Genomic DNA, 23,642 nt, shown 5'->3' on the forward strand with positions numbered 1-23,642 from the left:
TATAAATGATACTTCTAAAAATTCCAAGCACGTAAAATCAACAAAAATTAATTTAATATAAGTAGGCGAGTTCATTGTATACAGATTGTGTATTTGGATGCAGTTTAAACTGTCCAATATCAGCATTCTCAATAGAGTTTTGTGTTTATTCTACTGTTAGCCGGTGGATTTATACGAGTTTCACTAGGTGGTGAAAACATATTCCCCAGAGACGTTTGTGGAATCAGCATCATAATATTAGGCTTTTTTCAATGTCATACGACCCCATTTACTTAGCAAGTTGTGCTTTATAATGAGATAAGTATAAAAATGTTTTAATGAGATGAAGTTTGAAGATTTTACTGAATGTTCTGAAATCAGTTCCAGTGAACACAATATTTAGGTCGAAGTGGAAAGTCATTTGCGAATCAAATAAAAGAGATTTTAACCAATGATCTATTTCATTTGAAAGAATAAAGAGCAATTCCTGCAGCAATATTTTAAAAGCTCATTTTATGCCTCTCCAGAGGATCCAGATTATTATAAAAGCAAAGAATCTTCTTTCCAATATATTTAGTGTGTTCACCTGTAGAAGTAAGGAGTAGGAAGAAATACCAATTAATCATCAAAATAAACTGTAATGGAACATATTCTTCATGTTAAGACTTATAATTATATAACAGTGAAATAAACTGCTTAACATTTTAAATTTTATACTTGTTTATATACTGAGTAAGTTAACTTCGAAAATCTATTTATTATGTTATTTTAGAGCAATTTTCTTCCTCTTTTTTTAAACTTCGAATAAATTTCAAATCTAAATTTTCTCCAACATAATATTTAATTCTACACTGTTTTTCTTTAAATTTATAAAGTGAAAACTTATGAAAAATTAAAAATAAACAAGAAATGAAACATTCGATTAATCGCTTCAAAACTCTTGTTAATTTTGAATCTACGTTTTAATATTGAATATGTAACTTTCCTACTATACATTCAACAAGTTTCCATTCCTGCAGGCTTAATCTTGGATTTGGATAATCCAAAAATTAGATGCGTTAACATAAAATATAGAAGACAGATGAAATGTGACCTACGATATGGAATATATGTTACACTCATAGATATCCATCTTTTTGCCACATTGTATCTTGATTGAATTGCAGTGACTTTACTAAGATGTTGTATGGATGTGAGACATTTTAAAATGTTAGAAGGAAATATTCAATATCATACATGCTTAGTGGGGTAAGAGGAAAAAAAGGGCAATTATATCAGTTAAATTTTCTCACTTTTATACTATCTTTGCTTTTGGTATATACTTAGTTAATAGTTAATCCTTCTTTAGCTGTTCATATTCTAAAAATCACATAATTTACAAAATTTATATACTTTTTTTTTCAGTTTGGAGAATCTATGCAGTTAAAATTGAAGGTGTCGTTAATATTTTTATTTTACGCTTTCATTAATTATATCTCGTATTTTTATTTTGATTATTCCGTTATTCTTTCATGTCTTATGATATTGTTTCTTCTGTTACTTGTTTTATACTGTTACATTTCACATTTTCTTTTATTTTTGAGTGACGCTTAGTTTCTTTTATCATTTATTGGTATATGATTAGTTTATTTAATTATCTGAAAAATGTCGATTAAAGTAGCAAAGATGTGATGTATTTTTTGTTTGAGTGTATGCAGAAATTGTACATACAAGTCCATTTATAAGGAAAAAAATTAATAATTTTCAAACTGATATTTCTCTCATGAAGTCAATATTAGAAATTATTTGAACCAAGCTGTTTGTAGGTTTTATGTAAATGACTGAATAATTTATATTTTCCATAGTAAAACAAAATTTATTTTAAAAGGCTACAACCTACAACATTTAAAAAAATTCACAATTTTTACAATCATCCACTTCGTTATCATTGCGCAATGATGGAGTCATTCTCTTTAGACAGAAAGAGACAAAAAAAAAAAAAAAAACAAAAAACAAAAAACCCGCAGTACACACTTTGCTTACATCACTAGGGTAAATATTCGCTTAAGCGGAAAGAGGGGACGGGGGCTATGTAATGGAGGTGAGGAAACACTGTTCGACGGCCGAGGACGGGAAGAGGAAGCTTGTCTGTCATCGGCAATCGGTAGTGCGTAATTTCGAATGTCGGCGCGAGGGGTTATCGTTTGCTAATCCGATTATCGCCCGCCCGCAGCGAGTAAATGGACGAAAGGACAATCCGCAAGATCACGTGACCTCTCCACCGCTCGTCCAGATGGGGCTTTTTGGGGTGCGAAGGAATAAATAGGAGTTTATTTATTTTATTTTATTTGGAATCAATCGTTATTTTATTCAGAATGGGGCACATTAAGTGTACCATCTCCTGAATTATTCATAGTCTATTCGTGCGAGTTGGCGTACCCTCCCTGAAAGAATTTCTCCAATTTACCAAAGAACTACCACCGCAAGAAAATGACATTCTAATTAATTAATGAACGAAAACATTGGGGAAACACAACAAAAAAATTTTAATTTCCCTCTCTTTTCCAAATTTTCCAAATGCTAATTTATCTCCAATTTTAACAAGCTAGCATTTTCCGAAGGCTTAAACAAACTCACAAAAATAAACGTGCAATGTTAGTATTCACTCATATGTTTCATATCTGAAAGTAAAAGATTATTGTACATGTTTTGAAGTATTATGAAACGAAAGGAATTTAATAATTATTTATTGCAGAGCAGGAGATATTTCAGTATTTTTTTAAAGTAGGAAGTGAATATAAAGTAGTAATTAAAGTGTTATCTGGCGCGAAATGTTTACTATATTTTGGAGAATCGCAGTGGTGGTTAAGGAAATTTACTTATTGAAGAATAGCGTAAAGATATCATTCTGCTAGCTGCTATATTACCCAGCCTTCTGTAATTCAGTGTTTACTTAGAATCACAGTTATTTCTAGGGATGAAGGCGATATGAATCGAATGAGAGAGATCTAGATTATAAGCACAATATCTTCCCTTTCATAGGTGTCTAGCTTCTGAACAAGGATAGCATTCTGCTGTTCAGTTTGAGCACATTTAATAGCAACGAAGCCATACGTGTACCACATATTCCACAGCCAATATAACTGTCTATGTTCCACTGGACAGTTATCCCATCAAAAGTAAATTTTTTATTTACTTTATAACTATTATTTAATAAAGGAATAATTATTAATTTGTACCATATGAAAACGCATTGATATTTTCCTTAGTTCAGATAAATGGCTTGCTTGCCAGATAAATTTGTTAAACTTGTTTCTAACGTTCCATTTCTGAAATCACTACAAAATGTAGTCACAAGAAGTTCACAACGACCTTATTTTCACACAGATCGTGGACTTTTCTAACTTCGTCTCAAATTTATATTAATGTAACTTTAATGACTGGCCAACAAAAATCTCTACATTTTTGTTTCCTTTTTCCAAGAGTTAGTTTAAACATATCTAGAGAAACGTAACAGAAAGTGAAGCTCACCTGAACCCTAGCTTCGGAAAGTCCAAGCCTCTGAGAGAGCTCTTCTCTCATGAATGCGTCTGGGTAATGAGTTTCGTCGAATAACCTTTCTAGCTCATTTAGTTGTTCTAGTGTGAAGTTGGTCCTGGACCGGCGCTGTTTTACCTTGTGTCCACCCGTATGCTCCAAGGAAGAAGGAGCACCTTGGTTTGAGGATGGACTTGGTTCCCGTTTTTTTGTGTCCTCATCATCTTGCCTGGAGGATTCGTCCAGTCTGTCAGGATTGCTGGTGATGCTTCCGTTTGTAGCGACAGTCCCATGATCGGATGCAGGGTTTGATTCCTGGTGGTGCTGAGAGTGATGGCTTTCTGGCTTTACTTCCGCTGGAGATTCCGGTTCTGTAGTTGTGGACACTGAAGCGATGGGCGAAGATGTAACTGAAAAATGTGACACATTTCAATTAAACTGTTGAGCTTAATATATGTGTCTGATCTAAAAATAATTTAAATACAAACAGAAAACTAATTATTAATATAAACTAATTATTAATTGTAAATAAAAATTACTGAAAATTTGTAATATTAAGGGGATACCAAACCATGTATAATGTATGATTTAAAGTTTTATTATTTTGACTAACATTCTTCCTATATTATCTAGTGAACTGCGATAGGTTTCTTTAAATAATGTTAATTCATTAGCACACTGCTCTGTGGATGATTAAATATATTACAATGACTTTCTTAAGTTAACTTCGTTCCATTTCAGATAAACAAGCAATTTAAAGACAAAGAGAGTGAAAATTAATGATTCATATTGAGTTTCTCCCTAAAGTCAAACAATAATTTGTGGTACTTTAACTGCAGGAAAACATATTAGAACTATCTGACGAAAATGAAAGATTCTTCATAGGAGCGGAGGCTGATTGCTAGTACGAAATTAAGCTTTTGAATTCAACACTTGGTAAGAATTATTATTTTTTCTGCGTGGGTTTCCCTTCTTCGTTAGTTATCGTACTCAACTCTCATAATTCTCTTTCTTAATTCTTCTTATATGGACTTTTTCTCCCTTCCTTCATCCATTGTCTTATAACATATAATAAATACATCTGTAGAGACATTAGGATTTTTTGGAAAGCAGGCAAGAATGAAAAATGAACAACGCCTTCGCCGGTAATCGAACAGCTGACCTCTAGATAACGCGCCCAGCGTGCAGACCACCACACCACGAAGTCATGCCAAGAAGGCGGGAGAAATACCTTATACATCAATGAGTCTATATCTTGGTTAGTCTAAAAATAGGTAGCTTACAACAAGGATGAACCATGCGATTCATTTCGAATTCTGATTAATATAAATCTGAATGAACTACGTAGAAAAATGCATTAGAAAATAAATTAAATGTTAGATCCTATTACTCAAAATTAATATGTATTTTATATTATACCAATACCAGCATTACGATAGTTAACTCAGTATTTGAGCAATTTAAAAAATAACAACCAACACATGGGTTTCCCTAAAAATCAATATAATTTTCATTTTATAGTATTTAAGAATAATTTACAAAATGTTATGTGGCCAGTTAAATAGAAATGTGACATTTGGGCATAAAGTTTTTGAGGTAAAAATGTAATAAATTAAGCTTTACTTGGTAACACAAGTACTAAGAATGAACCCCACAAAAAACTGCTTCAGGGAAAGTCTACTTATGCCAGTCTGCTTTGTCAAGCAGCTTCTGGAAAATATGCTTTCTGTTCATAAACTTACCGACTACTGAGAATGTTATTTTGTAACATACTGCGTAAAGGTATCGACCAATCGAATGTTACTCTGTTATTTTCTAAGTATGAATATGAACTTATTTTTCAGTAGTAAAAACTGATGGCTCACCATACGCATATTTATTCTACCATTGAAACTGCAATCAAGAATTCGTTGAAAGAGCGGGAAGCAAAATATGTTTTATAGCAGAAAATATTTACTCTTTGGTACGCATGATATATGGATTACATAGAAATTATAAAGATTCATAATCTTAAAAAACGAGTTTTAAGATTCTGATTTAAAGCATAAATCAAAATTTACCTCAAGTTAATCAGATTTCTCAAAAATAAAAATGTCCTAAAAATGATTAATAGACATTTTACACAAAACTATTTTTTTTTGTCCCACGGTTTGGTTCCATTTTTATTGATGATCTCTGTTTATTTTGCAAAGAATATTTGCGTTTATCTTTAATGACACCTCAATAACATTTAGAACAACCAAAGGAGATAAAGGTAGCGTTCCATTAGAAATGCAGCTCTTATTTCATGGCCAATAAAAATGAATATTTTTCTTAATGATAAGTAAACAATGGTATTTTTTAAGAAAAATTCTACATTTTGAATTAAATCTTCGGTGATAAAGAAAATCTGTGTCAAAGTTTTATTTGTCTAACCTTTTTTAAGTATAGAAAGCAAAAAAAAAAAAAAAAAAAAAAAAAAAAAGCAAGTTTTTGTGAGATTTCAAATAGCATTTTTCTTATGAGTTTGCTCTGGCTTCGTTTTTATAAAACCGCTGATGTTAATAAGGTTGTAGTATCTTTGTTGGAGATTTTCCGACTGTTATGAGCTACAAAAGCGCAGAATTACGGATAGCACTACCATCGCAAAATTACTCCCATTTACAAACCTCACCTCCTCGAAAATGCACTTCTGCAAAAAAGGGGAAAGTCCGGAGCTGGTTTTATGCTCCAGTAAGGAAAATGGGAAGCCCATCAAAGGGGAAAAGCAGGCGAATGTGGAGAATAAAGCGGAAGAAAGCACCCCCAATGAGAGGGGGGGGGAGCGATCACCCATTTAAAGCTCGAGACAAATCACTGAGAGCGAAAACCCGAAGAAAACTGTCCTTAAGAGTGGAAAGAGAAAACGTTAAATCGGGTTACCAGTTGCGGATTGGAGAGACACAAAAGGCCCGCGGTTCTCCTCGACGGCCCTTTGATGGCCGTGGAATCACCGGCAGTCGGAATGGAAAGAAAGCCCGTGATGAAATTTCGGCCAAGACGTGTGGAAATGCCTTTTTTATTTATTTATTTACTCTTGATTCGCCTCCTTCTTGGCGGCAGAGTAGGAGGCGATAAAGTGGGCAGGTTAATGTTTCTGGAACTGGGGATAATTCGTTTGCTTCTTTCCGTGCAACTCCACTACAAAATGGCTGCTCAAACTAAAATGTTCCATTAGGGCGCCAGCCACAGAATTGGCCTCTCTCTCCCTCCCCTTCAACGCTTAATCGTGGTGAGTGAAGAAGGCTTTCTCCGCCTCTTCCACTTTTACGGAAGTCTTTTAATAAAATTATGGAGCCAACCTGCTCTACAGAAGTGCAAATGTATATGAATTACAAAAAGGTAAATTCGAGATTTGTGCAATTGCTAGAAGCATTTTGGTTTTATTCTTAATGCCTTGGGTAAATAGATCCATAGGAAATATTAATATTTTCATTAGTTGTATTTCCGGAAAGGCCATAACAATAAATGCTATCATTTATCGTTTGTCAAGTTTGGTAAAATTATTTAAAAAGCACTCGGAAATCTTATAGATGCATTCTGCGTATTGACATTAAATTTCAAAGACGGCTTGAAAAAGCCATTTAAATTCGTAAGAAATGGGTACAATTTATAAAACTGCATTACTTTTCAACACAAAGAAAGATATGGTGAGTTAAAACCACATAAACACGTGAAACATGTAATATCGTTCGAAAAACTTGTCATGAGCAGTAGGTGCCAAATTATGGAAGAAAATACATTTTGAACTTGCACCTAACGCAAATTGAATATATATATATATATAATTACTAAGGCATTTCATATATACGTAAATACTATGTTTAGCATATTTTTTTAACTGATTATGTTCCCTTTTACTTCACGTTAATAGTGAATACGTTCAGTACAAAATTACTTCTTAAGAAATGAGATATTTCGCAAGTTCTGATAGGTCTTGTATAGATTCCTTTATCTTGTCGTAACACGTTACCGATTACGGAAACTTTGAAGCAGTAAAAAATGCATTTTGAAACTACGTGATAATAACAAGACTACATGCTTTATCAAGATCTTCAGCAACATTTTTTCTGCAGCTCTTATTCGGGCATCGCTGTAGAGGCGTTAGAATTTTTCAAACAGGAGAAGAGAAAAATGTGCTATGCCATCGCTGGGATCCGAACCTGGACGTTTCGATTATATGCGCCGAGTGTGCTACCTTTACACCACGAAGGTATGCTGGAAGGAAGCAGAAAATTCCTTTCAAATTTTAGATCAATTTATAAAATTACAGTAAATGAAAATAAAAATCAACATTTAAAATTGCAAAGCTTAACTTAAAGATCAGAGATAATCTTGACGAATTGTTAGAATAAATTAGTGTTACTTTTACATAATAAAATTCTGAACGTAAAAAACAAACCAGGGCCAAACGATATATTGACGAGAGAGTAATCTACCTATGCTGTTTACAGGTGAAGAAGTCTTAAAAAGATTTTGTACTTGGGTTATTTTTCTGTATTTCATTACTTTTAGCATATATTACCTTCTTTTATGGAATATACTTCTGATAATATTGCCCAATATTTAAGCCTGAAGTTATTTAAAACTTATAAGTGAATATCTCATAAGTTTTAAGAAAACTCTCTAATTTGTTAGATAAACATTTTCATAGTTATTGTAAGTTATGATTCTCTAATACAACTATGCTAAATAAACGGTAGTGTACTCAAACGCCTTAACTGTGTTAAATGCACGAAATATCATGGAATAATTCAATGACCTTTGAATTTTTCGAAATACTCGTAGAAAAGAAGTAAAATTTTCTTTAAAAAAAGGTTTTACAGAAATGTTCCTTCAAGTGGATAGCAGCGTATCTCATACACTATAGGACACAGGACATATTCAACACTAGTATATATATCATATTTTCATTTCTATACCTCTGAAATTCAGTATTAATATTTAAATTTGTAAATGCCATCTTATATTCTCTGAAGAAAGAAAAGTATCTTTTAATGGAATCCATATTTTTGCGATATTACTATTTTTTATAATAAACCATCTCTTAAAAATTATATCATGATAATCGTCATTTATTTTTATATTATTTACTACATCAGGCAACTTCGGACTGCGATAGCAACTCGTTTTAAAATTATAAATCGCTTATCTGGCTTAACCGAACTATCAGGATAGAAAAACATATTTGTACATCCTGATGTAGAATAATCCGGAGTAGGATCACATCAAAATACTATGAATCAATAGTGTAGCATATGCACTGTGATGTTCAATCAGCTTATTTATGCTTAATTTTGCTAAATAAATCCACCCCCCACTATTTAAAGTTACATTTTCCCCTCCAATATTATCATTATTAGTTTTCACAATTTTTACTCCTATTTGAAAAAACTTGTTGAAAACAAAAAAATATTTTTCCTTCTATAGTAAAATTATAAAAATTGTTTGCTCTGATGTATTATATTTTCCATCCTTTTTTACTTCTACAAGTTCATAACTCTCAGTTTATTAATATGGTACTTCGTATTTGCTAAATTATAAATCCTTCCCATTTATTTATGTATAATTCTTAAACATCCTCCCTTCTTTGTAATCGAAAGTATTTCTTTTAATTCATCTCTTACAAATGTTTTTGCTTGTTCTTCAGACAGCGAAGCTGATACTTCCGTAATAGGCATTGCTTTATTTCCTGTAGGTTTTGCTAAATAATAATAATAATAATAATAATAATAATAATAATAATAATAATAATAATAAACCACCCTCTTCCTTCATTTTTTTTTTTAACTTTTTTTGCATAATTTATGATTTTTTTTATTTATTTAGAAAGTAAATCAGAAATCGTTTTCAAATAATTTTCGTCGTCTTCCGCAATAAGGTTACATTAAGCTTCTTGATTTATTAAAATCAATGATGTCATTATTTTATTTAGTCATCCCCATAAGAATACTAGGAATTTCATCTGCTTTAATGAGGAAAAATTCGGTTTATCAAATGATTTTGAAATCATACCACCCGAGGGATTTATGTTACTAAATGAATAAATAACTTCAGTGGAATTTCCATTTACATAAGCCAATTTTACTATGTCACAATGAATTATCTTTTCGATTAGATATAACGGCAATATATTCTCCTTCTATCACTGTTTCATTATCCTCAACTCTAAAAATTCCTTTCTTAAACCCTGTAATTTTATGAAAGTCACGATGTTTTAAATTATTTTCCATGCTTTAGATAATTTAATGAATATTCTTTGCTTTGCTCTTACAATACCTTGTAGGAGGATCACTACCTCATAATTTTATTAAATACATATTTAATTCCTCTGCTGTATAACTAGTTATTTGTTTAGAACCATCAACGCTATCTAATGTTATAGTAAACTTATTATTATTATAATTTTTACTTATTTCACTGTGAATAATTATATAAATAAACGATTAGCATGAACGTCATGCTTGCTTACGATATATTTGCGCTACGAAGATGAAATTATTATAATGACTATTATTTTGGTTTGGTCTTCTTAATTAAGGCAAAGTATTCGAGGGTTATCGGCGTAGAGGGCTTTCTAAGGCAAATTGACTAGTATACACGTTACACACAGGAAAAACCACGACAACGCCCAAGCAGCCAGCCCATTTATTTACAATTGAAAACCCCTGACCAAACTACCAGTGTTCAGCTTCTTTACCGCTCGGCCGCCTGTGGACCTATTGTTTTAGATTTAAAATATATAGCCATAAGTATTTCATATGTTTATCTAGGTGACAATAACTGTTCATTCTTCGACATGGAGAAGATGAGACTTTGGAATGGAGCTTTGAATACGTGGCGCCATTTCAAATATAACTTTGGATATATAGTCGACATAAGCTCTGTACGAAGCAGATGTTTCTTCTTAGCAGTAAATGGTGTGTCTAACTTGCTAGTAGCGGCGCAGTTATAATCAGACATGTAAAATTATTGCCAAATGCAGTAAAACTAAACGATAATATTTGCTATGTAACCAATGTTATCAAAGTTTAAAACAGTAACTACTTTGCTTCAGTTTTTAAACTAAAGATATAGATAAACAAAACATCATTCGGTATATAGCCATACAACCGTTTTGAAACCACCTATCTACATTCTTTTGTTCAAGCACCCAGCAAGGCTCTGAATATACGAGTATAAGATATGAAATGTTGGTAGTTATGTCTCTTGATCTACTCTCAACGGGGTAACAGTGGGAATTGAATAGACATTTTATGTTATAAAATTCTATAAACTTAATACTTGCATTTTATATTTTCATCAAATCATTCCATTTCATTATAAGGCCTTCAAATGCTTTATCAAAGCATATTATTTTCAAATTCTTTATTAAAGCATATTATTTTCAAATGCTTTATTAAAGCATTTGATGCAGACCAGCTTAAGCTTAAGCAGACCATGAGAATCACAAAATATTAAATTCATAAAGATATATTTAATAGTCATATCTAAATTTGATATCAATATTCCTTTATCACTGATTTTGCTGTTCGTTAACGCAACTTTTATTATTGACTAAGCAGTAACGGTGCAAAATTCAGTAACAATTCAGGCGTTCAGGAATTATTCGAAATTTAGAAGACATAACAAAATTGGAAGGTGAATGTTGATTTTATGCATTTTAAAATATTCTCAAAGTAATTTCCAAACTCATTTCATCACAAATATTCTTAGTAAATAGTTTAAATTTCACGAATTGTTTAACTGTTTCAATTAAAATTCCACCCTTTTCCTTCCCTTTCATTCTTTTATTTATTTTTTTTTAGAAACAGGTTTTAGTCGGTGATATTTTGAAATAAAGCTTAAAATATTTTTTTATTTTATGCTTCCTGAGTTGTACATTTTCTCAACACTTACATCAACTAAAAGAAAGATTCAAGTAAATTTTATATGAAAAGTATAATACTAATCATAAAGCCTTACAGGTAGTTTAAAGGAAAAGTAATGCATTTTAGAAATATTGATAATTGGCGTATTTAGGCTACAAGACAAAGATTTGTAAAAAAAATGATAACTTTATAAATATTTTAAGCAAAAGACTAATCAGTACTGGTAATGCAAATCTAAATTAAACCTACTAAGTTTCAAACATATGTCTAGAAACATTCGTTTAGGAGAGAACTTTCCGCTTAAGTCCTGCAGCATCAAAAAAATGTACAAACAGTCCTACCGGAGTGAAGACCCTATTTTGCGTGGTTAAGGGGACAGTGGACTTTAAAAATCATTCTTTTTAGGTTTATACTCAGTTTTTAACAGTTATCTTTAGTTAAAGCTATTTTCTTATCTCTTCTAAGCTCAGCTTACACTTTCCTACTAGAATGTGTTTTTCGAATCGCGGTTAATGCAAATTAGTAAGAGCGGTATTTAAGTCGAAGCACTGACTTCATTAAAGAGCCAGAGATTCTGACTAGTGCGCCTTTGCCTTTTGGTTACACTCTCTCTAAGCTATTACTATGCTGGGCCTTATTTCAGGCGCTTGATAGTTTCGCCAGTTTAGTTGTTATTTAGTGGCCAACTACTTAGAATTTTGATAGCTTTGGCTATATCATTTTAGTTACGCGTTAGATAAGCTTTATTTCTCAGTCCTCTTTAGTTCAAGCCCAAGTGGAGGCTTTTCTGTACTCTCTGAGAAAGGAGCCGACTGTTAAATTCTTATTTTGAAAAATAAAGGGTAATTAATCTTTCTTAAGTTTACGTCTCTCTTCCTGAGCTAAAGCGACTATTCGCTTGTCAGTTCACGAGGTTCCTATACACGTAGCTGTTAGAAAAAGGTTGAAACTCCACAGGTTTTTGTTTTAAAAAAAATTGTACGTTTACATTTTATAACGTCATTTTATCAATTATATATTAAAATTATCTCGTTGCGCTCTAATTTTCGTTGTTTTATTCTAAAGATTGCATTAATTTTTTTAAAACACTTTGACGAAAATATTGAACATTCATTTTTTAATCTAGAAGATAGTGAATTTTTAAAATAATTTATGTGAGTTCAGTCCCAGTTTTGACAAAACTTTCACCTTCTTTTTAACATTATTTAAGTTTTAGTTTAAACTTAAAAACTTATCACTTGTTTATTTAGTTTTAGTTTAGTTTAAACTTCTTAATATACTTATATCCAGAAATGAACATTTGTCGTAGTATATAATAAGATAGTTTATTCCAAATTTTATCCATTTGTAGCAAAAAATTAGTAATGTTATAAGGTATTTCTCCCGCTTTCCTAGAATGTCTTCGTGGTGTAGTGGTTCTGCACGCTGGGCCAGTATTTCAGAGGTCCGTGGTTCGATTCCCGGCGAAGGCGGTTGCTAATTTTTCAATCTGCCTTGCTTCCGAGAAAATGCTAATGTCTCTACAACATGGAGCATTTGCAAAACGTATGAACTATGAAAAGATGTGTTTTGAGAAAACGGTATTTTACCTTTAATTAATGCTCATGAAAAACATCAAATTACCTTTACAGGTGAGTTTGTGAATATTAAATATTATTTTCTTCTCATCTGTGTATTTCTAAGCTTATAATATTAAATATAATGCAATAAATATGTTATCTTAACTTGTTATATCATTAGAAAATATCGATAGAGACAAACAAGATCCCAATTTTTTGGATCATATCTATTGAAAACGTTAAATATCACTCGCACCATATGTTTTACTTTCATCTGCAACATTAAATTTATCTTTTAGTGTTTTACAAAGTTTTTTTGCCATCTTTTTCTTCCCAGGCAGGAAAACTTCTTTTTTCACATATCCAGGCGACGCTGACCAAGTTTTTCTACAATGACTAGGAGCATTTATATATACAAATTTAGATTCATTAGTAATTAGTGATACTGAGATTACTAGCCAGAATAATAAAGTACTCCATATATAAATTATAACACCAAAAGTAAATAGCCGTTAACATATATTTGTTTACAGTTTCTGCGAAATTTTAAAGGCAATAGTTATGCCGTTCGCACGTTTAAAGGCTTTAAACGTCTTTAAACACTTGAATACGGTGATGTTACAAATTTATAAAGTAATATTAATGCATGTATTCTCACGGTAGCAAAGTACTGCTAACAGCACTGTTATACCATTAAGAGCAATTTATGGTTACCATTAACAATACCTACAGTTAAATACAAAACTATTAAACCATTAAGTGTTACAGAAGGGAATAAAATATTTTAAATCGTGACACAATGAGGCTGCTATTATTATGTGAGTAAGAGCACAGATTTCAATCATTCACATTAAAAAGATATCAAGGTTTCCTTTGAAGAAAACTAAGATCATATGTTCGATTGAAACGATTTTAAAATGCTCATCTTCTGTAAAACATTAAGCCTTTACATACAGAAAGAATGATGCTAATAAATTTAAAGCTAGTTAGAATGAACTAAGCAGTTCTAATTATCTTAAATATTAGCAAACGGCGAGGCAAATTGTCTTTGGTCGTCTATGCACACTCTCATTTCGAAGCATTAAATATGAGTAGTAATGTTTAAGAGAAAAATAAAGAGTTGAAAGTTATGCACATCTGATGCATTTGTATTAAGTTCATTGCGTAAAAATGACCTATAAAGATAAAAATCTCCGGAATTCGTCAAAGATTAAGAAGGAAAGGAAATTCATCTCCATACTTAACACTCTTTGCCCTCACCTATTTTAGGAAAGTACCTTTGACGATAAAAACAAAATATTGTATAGAAAAAAGCTCTCGCAATAGCGATAATATTCTGCAAGTACTCTCTACTCACGGAGACTCATACATCTATATATTCGGGAACGTATATATTTATATAGATGTATCGGCTGTACAAAACCGCAACCGCGAAGAAAGTAGGAAATCAAATAAATATATGATAAAAGAAAAACTCAAAGCCAATGGAATCACGTGCAGCTGCTGGCACGTATACTCGACCCCAAAAAAGAGAAAAAATGTGAAAAAAGATCCCGATCCTCGCACGTGCTACATCCCATAAATTACAAGACGGGATGGGATGTACCGCCACCTTGTGAGAAGAGGGAAAGGGAAAGGGCCGATTTTGCCCCGAAACGAGAGAAGGGAGGAGTGGCGCGAGGAACTGCGACTCGTGGTGCCAAAAAATTCCGGCACTTAGGATCGTTCCTTGTGAGAAGTTTGAAAACCCTAATGCAATTATTGCACATACAATTTTGATGAAGGTAAGCGCACCTTTCATATATTTATTCGGCTTTATTCCGGCCGCCGGAGGCGCAGGCGAATGGAATGTTTTTATATTACGGTTTCAGACGGCGCCTGTAGTATTTTTAAATTCGTAAAAGCGGCCCCCGCCACGTTAAGCTCGGCGTTTGACACGTGAGGCAGGGGGTTGGGTGAATTTTATGGACCCCAGTTTTTTTCCGTTTTTGATTGTCCGCAGGTGTGCGAATATGTGCCTTAAACGGGTTTTATCTTCCACACTGCCGGCTCTTTGGAATCATGAAATCTCTGAATGAACAACTACGTCTGTTCTCTCCGCCAGATGATTGTTTCAGCTCCTGTGCATTTATTTGCATTGTTTGAGGCATGAAGCTTCTACGCAAGGAAAAATCTTATTGAATTATGCAGAGAACAAAATAGGATTGAAGGAAAGGTTCCTAGCTGCACATTTAATAAGTCGCTTTATCAATTTTTGGCTTTGTAAAGCGCATGCAGAAATAAAATCACGTTGACAAATATTCAAAGCAATTACATTTTCTACGTCACTTAAATTTTTTTTTAATATTGATGGTAAAGCACCATTTCACAGCATTATGCTTTTGTCTTAATATTCAGCACGTAAAGTTTGTTTCAGCAAATATATTATTTTTATGCTAATTGTTTTCTGAAGCTTCTGTTTCTTCTTTTAACCGTCACCAGAATTACTGTGAATTAGGCTGAGTAAATGTCCAGCAGGTTTTTATTTTAGAGAAGAAGGTATGGCAACCTGTCAGACAGCTTTTTGTACTCGAGACGCTCTCCTGCGTATCGATCTAAGTTCCGGTGAGGAATACTACCCAGTTGCGATCAAGTCGTAAATTATGTAAGAGAAACAAAACATAGGGTCGCTAGACTGTCACTTTAGTTGTCTATAAAGGGGAGATTTTTCAAGAGGAAAAAATGTGTGTGTGTGATTATGGCAAAGCCTCGAGGGCTATCTGCCTAAGGGGAGGGGTGCCTTCGTGGAGGACTTTCTAAGGGAAACTGGCTCGTATACACGTTACACATGGGGAAAACCACGAAAACGCCCATGCAGCCAGCCCGTTCGCGGGATTCTAACCTCGGACCGAACTACCAGTGTTCAGCGACTTTACCGCTCGGCCGCTGGTGGGCCAAGAGGAAAAAATATTTTCAAGTCTCGTTGTGCTATAAGGCAAAAAAAAAAGTTTAAAGTTATAACATCAAATCTCATCTTAGTAAAAATTAGATTAATTTCAATTACAGAAAAAAATAAATAATTGCATATATTAAATTTTCAGTGAACGCATTTTCAAATGATCTCAGTTTCATCATTTATTTTCTTAGTTAATCGAAATATTTGACTTTACAGTTGATTTTTTGGTTAAATAGTTTGTTATTTATATTAAGGAATTCAGATAAAATTTGAAATAACAATATAGTTATGAGAAATTATACATTACAAAAGTACGAATCAAATTGCTTACATAATTTCTTTTCAAACCAAGCATCTATCGTTTGATAAAGTATTTTTAAGCATAGTAATCAATAGTATACGTTAATTGTATATACAGTATACGTAATTGTACGCTAATGCAAAGTCATATGAATCTTTTCAGTTCTCTACTGAAATTAACGACATTTTGTTAACTTCGTTAAGGGCTAAAAGCGTGGTACTTTCTTGACAAACGTGTTAGAAGAAACTGACCTATATTTTTGTCTTCATTTATATAGTTAGACGACACAAATACACGGAAGTAAGCTTGCTGAATAGATGAATGCTCGACCTGAGTTTAATCCCAGCCGAATGGGTAGGCTGCATGTGTTTCTTCATGTGTAAAATGAATGCAACCCTTAGAGAGTACTCATGCGAAATAGCTGTCTGTCTAAGTAATTTCCTTTAGGCAGAGAGCTATTGCGCGCTTTGCCATATCAGAATAACATAACCAATAATTAGGAATAACTTCAAAAGCAACTGCATGTATGTAGGTCCCGAGGATGAAGAGATTTGAAACAGTAGTACTTTTTTTTGTCAGCACTAATTATCATTAGAATCTTTCACGTAAAGTAAATTAAACGGCGAAGTAAACCCGATTCTGACATTTACGTTAATTTAAAAAAGATTTCGTATCATTTGGAATTACGTGGTCCTGTTAAGAATAGTTTTAAAACTGACCATCACTGTTTGCAATAGGCAAACCAACGTCTATTAAAATCAACTATTCAATATAAATTCAATATAGAAAATATTTTATAAGCGGCGGGTACTCTATGGTAGATACACACACACACATATATATATATAATTTAATAATTAAATACGTGATTAATATATATTCAACCAAAATGTTTATCAATAATTTATTTTTCAATAATATTAACTTTCACTCTTTTAAGAATGTTCTGGCGATCTAGCTTGTATAATGTTATTCATAAGCCCCGAATAAAGAAGTTAAGTGTTTGTATGGCATGACAAAATTAAGCACAAAGTAGTCGAAATATTTTTAATTTGAAAAACTGAAACAGAAATACTTAGATATTTAACCGACCTCCGAAGTAACTCTTATTGCATTACGGTGAAAGGGGAGTTCTTCCCTCTGACACCAGCTGAGTTAAGAAAAGCTGACTGCATGTAGGACGACACTCCGGTGAGTAAGTATTGCATTTTATTTAATGTTTAGGGTCCACTAGTTTAAGTCACGGTGTTTAGTTTTGAAAGTAATTTCTCTGGGTATACATATTTCTCACAGCCCACAAGTCGAAGATTTTTTTATTTGTTTATGCTAAAAGCTGTCGTTTATTATAATTCCTTTAGATATATTTCATTTATTCTGCTCTTTCGAAGTTCAGGTTTCTAGTAAATGCGACGACGAAAATTTTTCTTTTCAAAGAAGATTTAAACAAATACAGTTGAATAAGCAGTTAGGTTTAACCTTACAAACTACCATTATTTGTAAATGTGTTTTCATTGTTTATGTAAAATTATTGGTTTTCTTTGTTTATGTAAAAGTTAGTGAAATTTATCTTGAGAACGATAGAAATTATACCCTATAACAATGTTAGCTACATAACGTAGGAACTTGAAGTGTGTGATGCAAATAATAGCTAAATTATCACAAAGGGAGCATTGAGGCAAGAAATGTTTTTATCCATATATGAAAACTAGGTTGAGTTTAAATAGCGAGAAAATTCGTAGTTTAAAAAGAGGTATGTGGTAACCAGCCTGTAAATCAGTTTAATCTAGCCAACATGTGTATTTGGTAAATAAATTCTTGTATCTATTACCCTATAGATTAATGCCATATTTATTTAAATATTTGAGTTTCAGAAACCTCGCCACTAGCAGTGGCTAGTAATTGATAAATTATATTATTATTACAAGACCTAATTTCAAATAAACGTTTTAGTTAAGTTGTGTTATTGAAATTTGTGGTACTGAAACTCGGTTTGGGATACTGAAATCCAGTTTGACTTTTATTTAGCGCGAGGATGAAATTCGTCAAAGCAGTCAAACGTTAAACAATTGCAACTAAATAGATAATTAGGTTTAGCATTACGAAATAACTTTTTAAAAAAGATTCTGAAAGAAAAGTATAACTAAATAGCTAATACGATTTTAAATTAAAAATTCCTTTCTTAAAAAATATTTTTATTTGCAAAAATCTGTTACAGTGAATTAATAATTTCACATATGTTATAAAAATTTAGTGAGAGCTCTTATGATGAATATTCGTTGGACGACAAAGGAAATATTTCTGGCGATGACTCTAGAATCAAATATCGATTACATAGTGAGAGACGATTGAAAAACAAACTGTTCAGCATTTTTGTGTTTTGTCAGTCTATTTACAATTTCATCATAATTCATGTTTTAATAAATTAAAATTTTCACTTTCAAAGTTTTTACATTTTAGACAACAGATGATCGCAATTAAATTCTTCAAAATTTGCCTCTTAATGAAGTTTACTCTTTTTCCATCACTCCCTATTTTACTTTAAACATATAATTCTCATAATATAATGATGGTGACATATTTGAAATAAGAAGTATGCGTATTATTTTCCCTCTAGAAAAATACATTTTAGTTAAGAGGAAGGTATACCTAAAAACAGCCTGTTTTTATGAAATAAATTAAAATTATTTTGGAAAAACAAAGGAAAACTGAATTAAAGGTTGGCGGAATTCTGTGTCCCTGTACATAAAATTTTGAGAGATAGGGAATAATTCTATACTATTTTGCACTTCTTTCAGATTGAATGGCAATGCTTTGGTCTAAAATAAAAAAGTTACGACAAAGCCATCCCAAGTAGACTAGCGAAAGTCGATAGGCGCCTTCAAATTTTTAAACACCCCAGCCACCCTTTTTGAGCGGCGACTCCGAAATTTCTATGACACTGTCGTATCAAATTCAAATTCAACCGGAGCCCACAAACGCCATAATAACACATTTCTGCCCGGATTTGCACGACCCCTGTTGCCACCAAAGATGCAAACACTGCCAGATTTGAAACACGAAGTAGTTCCGCTCGTGACAGAGCAGAGATGCAGGGGTGGAAAAGAAGGAATATACATAGGAGGGTTAGTAAGTACGGGGATGAATCTGAATGTCACATCGGGATAGACAGTCACCGGTTTTGACGGCTATCCGCTTTGTGAGTTCTGTCTGCAACACGAGAAGCCATCTCGGAAAAACCATAAGAAGAAGTGACACTGATCAAGGAGTGCGGTACGTCAGTGTGGAGAGAGGCAGTTGCTTTTATATTTAGCAATACTTGTCATTCAGTATGTAGCTGTCAGAAAACTCTTTTGTGCTGCTTCTCTTACGGTGCATTAAGAGTGTCTGTAACTCAAAGTTCCGTTACTTTTCTCCGTACCTCTCACACTGCATCCTAGATCACTTTTATTTCGTGACATATGACATATGAAATAACCGAGAGTACCAGACTGTAAAATTTATGCACCTGATAACATAACGCTCCAAAATAATAATATTGTGTTTATGTAAAGCTGTAAGAGTTTATTTTGTGGAAAAGTGCCGAAAACTGCAAATGAATAGCTCTAGTATTTGCGTCTAGTACATTTAATGAATTACAGCTGTGCTATAAAAGATATAACAAGAACTACCTTTATTAAAGGCACCCAGTAATATTTTAACGTACTGTCATTTAAAAGTTAGAACTCCTTACATACTGTCTTTTACAATATCCTTTTTAAATTTCCATGTATAAATCTCGCTGGATACATTCTTGATAAAATTCGTAAATGTTGATTAAATTACTATTTGGAATATACTTTTTTGTAGAATACATGCGAAGGCTGAATTATTTCAGTCAGTTTAAATGATTATTGGGCCTTTACAGGATGATTAGTAATTCACTCTTCCGCTGTGATAGAACCGGGTTGAATTTTGGGCAAAGCATAGATGATTGTTTCTTGCTCTCCTGAAGTTTCATTACCGCGCAACTTAGCGAATTCTCTCACATATAAGTAACGAAGTATTTGATTTAAGTAACGAATAATTTAATGACCAACCGTTACAGGAAAAACATACTGCTGGCCGTTAAAATTGTTATACCATGAAAGAAAGCAGTTAGTGGAATCATTTTGTTTTATAAATACATTGTAAAGAAAAGAAGAAATGATTAAAATTTCAGGAAACCATCTGAAGTATAAAACGTTCAGAAATTAGTATTCCAAGCATCCGCTTCTGACGACAACAGAAGCTATTATACGGCTGGTCATAGAGTCGAACAGACTTTGGACGACAGTTATAAGTGCTGCATATGGCTTCAGTTCTATGCCATACCTGAGTTCATTTGTTATACAGGTGGTGGGTATTGTCATTACAATCTCTATGCATTAATTAAGCCGACATTTACGCTTGGGGAAGGATCTAAAGGACTCTGCGGCCAAGGCAGAAGTCGAACACCCAGCGTTCTGAAGAACATAAGACAGCGAGAACAACCTACGGTTTTGAAATATCCTTTTAAAAGTCATTGGCACTAGTCGCCCTGAATGAGTTGTATAGCCACGAGCATTAAAACCTCAGTAATGTAAAGGTAGCTAGGCAAAGAATTGAATATGGAATTAGAGGTGAATGGAATATACACCCAATCGTTGGATCCCGTTTTGTCAACTTAACTTGCTGAGCCTGTGTGACGATGAAGAACGCAAGTTTCCAGCATTCGTTGTCCTCATTGCTTCCACGTACGGATATGGCCATCATAATACTGTTAAGGAAAAGAGGAATTCGTCGGAAAAATCGTCATGCCATTGAAAAGTCTAAGTCTATCATTAAATACACCACTGGGAGGCTCTGATATCTATGCTGCAGTATCAAGCGAAGCCGAAGCGATAATAATTCTTCTGATGGTGCGTGGTTTTGCAGACATCAACGCGTCTTCCGTACGGATGCTAGTACTATGCAAACGAGGATGCTTATTGTGACTACATGATCTCTTACACTGATGCAGGCTAGATATCTGTTGTCTCAGGCGTTGGTGAATGTTGAGATCTTGCGTGCTGCGCTCTTGAGAATATGGGTTGCAAATAATTATAGTAGAAATAGGAACTGAATAAATATACTGTAGAATAAAATACTATAGAATGTTTGCATTTGCAGTCAGGTAGGCTACAATTTTCTTGTGCTTGATTTCTATGATGTGCTTCTCGTTCTCCTTATATGAGGCATAACATGATATCCAGCATTAAAAACGAGTATTAAATTTCTGAGTGAAAATCGGCATTACAATCTGCGTTTCTATTCTGCGTCAAGGAGTCAATAGTATTGCCTATAATGTGCGCATACTATAAAACGCTATATTTTCATATATCCACCACATTCTATCTTTCATGAAACTTTTAGTTTTGTCCTTCATAACATAGCAGTTTTAATGGCCAATAGCATACTCAAGCTTTTTCTTAACGCTACAATGTAATTTCTTTTCGAATTAATGACCGTATTTGTAAACCATCTTCTTAAGTTCTATACTTTTCTCACTTGTTTTACAACTTGAAGTTTGATGCTATAATCTAAAGAAGTTATAATAATTTTTAAGAAATTGGGATGATACCCTTTTATTTCATTCATTAAGAAATAGCCGATTAATAAAATAATAAATATGACAAAAAAACAATGACATTAAATATCGACATCTAGCAGTAATTGAACTATCCAGTTTACATGAAACACAGGTTCGATAGTTCAGCGGACGGGCTGTTATACTCTTTATATCAAGCTTAGCATAAAAATATGAATTAGTTTTATCTTAGAAAGGTTTTCACAAAAGCATCTCTTCGCCTATCCAGAAAGCCTAAAATAATATGCTTCAATTAATTACCATACGTGTATGAGTTATGAGACGTAGCAAAAATGAGTTCATAAAGTATTTCAATATATATTTAATAAAATTTTAAACAATGATAATTATAAATATGAAAACTTAAGTTTTGCAGTATGATTTTAATTGCCTATTTTGCTTTAATTTTCAAATGTGAAAATCATTTTAAGTTTCTTATAGTGTAAGCATTTGGAAAATAAACTTTTCATCAGATTCAGTTCTTTGAGTTATAGGCTAACAGTTTGTCTATGCATTTCAACACTCATCCCTTAAAGGTAATCCTTGTTGTTTAGTCTTGATATACCTTGCGCTCCTATGTTTTTCTACTGTTTAAAACAGCAATTTTGCCATTGAAAGTTGTCCGAAGATATATCAGCTGTTGGTTTCTGATTGACGCACTGAATCATACAAATGTCAAGGTTTGCCCCCTCCCCAATCGGTATTTTAAACGACGTTTCCATGCTTGGCCTGACTCCACTGTTACAGTCTGATGCAAATTTGTTTGTTTCTTGATCACCAGTGCCCAACTCCAAGTTTAATTCATAATCAATTTGATTTTTTTATTCTGCCTATTATGAAGTGATGTCTTAGAGCTGACATTTAGTCACTATACTCTTGCATTATATGCCCTGATGCTTAAAAAATAAGATTCTATCTTCTCTATCTTTATGCCTCCAGTTTCTACGTTCTTAACAAATTAGCAAAAGAAATCATTTCAATGCCATACCCTTCAGCAGCATACCTATATAAACTTTGAAAGGTTCTCTTTTAAAATTTTGCATTTTATCTTTCTCGAAAGATCTGTGATAAGATAACAGGTCACAATAACAGGGGATTTATTAGAGGTTAGTTGTCGAAGCTTTCGTATCAAAAAGAAAAGTCCTTTATTGTGAAACACTCACTATATAGTATAGCTAATAGCGAAAGCGTTTAGAGAGAATGCATTAAAATTTTGAAATTTTTATTGTAAAATGTTTTCTATTTCTATGTAAGTATAAATTCTTCGTCCTGTCTATAAAAATAGGAAAGTTGAATAGAAGAATAATTTACGGTAATTTAATGTAGGAGGAAGTAAATTGGATACATTGATGAGTTTTAATCATTAATTTTGTAAACATTGCTTGTTATACAAAAAACTTGGTTTTAATTTTTAAGTTTAAAATTAAATGAATTCAAACTAAACAGGAAAGTCAAAATTGATGCAGGTAGTAAGCGAGAGTTTTCTAGCACTGTTTTTGGAAGATTTCATGTAGATAATAAGAGATATCTGGGTACTGAATGAATAATCTGTCATGAAATATGCGCTACAAATATCGGTTGCAATGAAACATTTTAGGAATACTGATACGAGAAAAACCTCGACAAACATTATGGGACATAGTAAAAATCATTAGTAAAGAAATTGTTTCATTTCTGAATAAACTTTATTACAAGTACTCTAAGTATGCGATACCATTTAACAGGAAATGAGACCGAGAGATTCCATTTTAAAGTATTGATTTCGAAGAAATTCATCGCAATGTATGAAATTTCTTCGGAAAATACGACGTACATTTGCTGTGAAATTTACAAAGCCAAC

At 32.7% G+C, this 23,642-nt stretch overlaps 1 protein-coding gene across 1 annotated transcript in view; it reads right to left on the bottom strand.

The window, feature by feature from the left end:
• Nucleotides 1-23,642, bottom strand: part of LOC118201396 (uncharacterized) — a 143,571-nt gene that overhangs the window by 92,186 nt on the left and 27,743 nt on the right. The window contains exon 2 of the mRNA XM_085815580.1: nt 3,490-3,905. Coding sequence (XP_085671706.1) covers nt 3,490-3,905 — 416 coding nt within the window. The remainder of the gene's footprint in view (nt 1-3,489; nt 3,906-23,642) is intronic.

The sequence above is a fragment of the Stegodyphus dumicola genome, chromosome 4 (assembly GCF_044657685.1).
Source record: "Stegodyphus dumicola isolate Sdum_Otavi_A_Nest chromosome 4, ASM4465768v1".
In the NCBI taxonomy this organism is placed as follows: Eukaryota; Metazoa; Arthropoda; class Arachnida; order Araneae; family Eresidae; genus Stegodyphus; species Stegodyphus dumicola.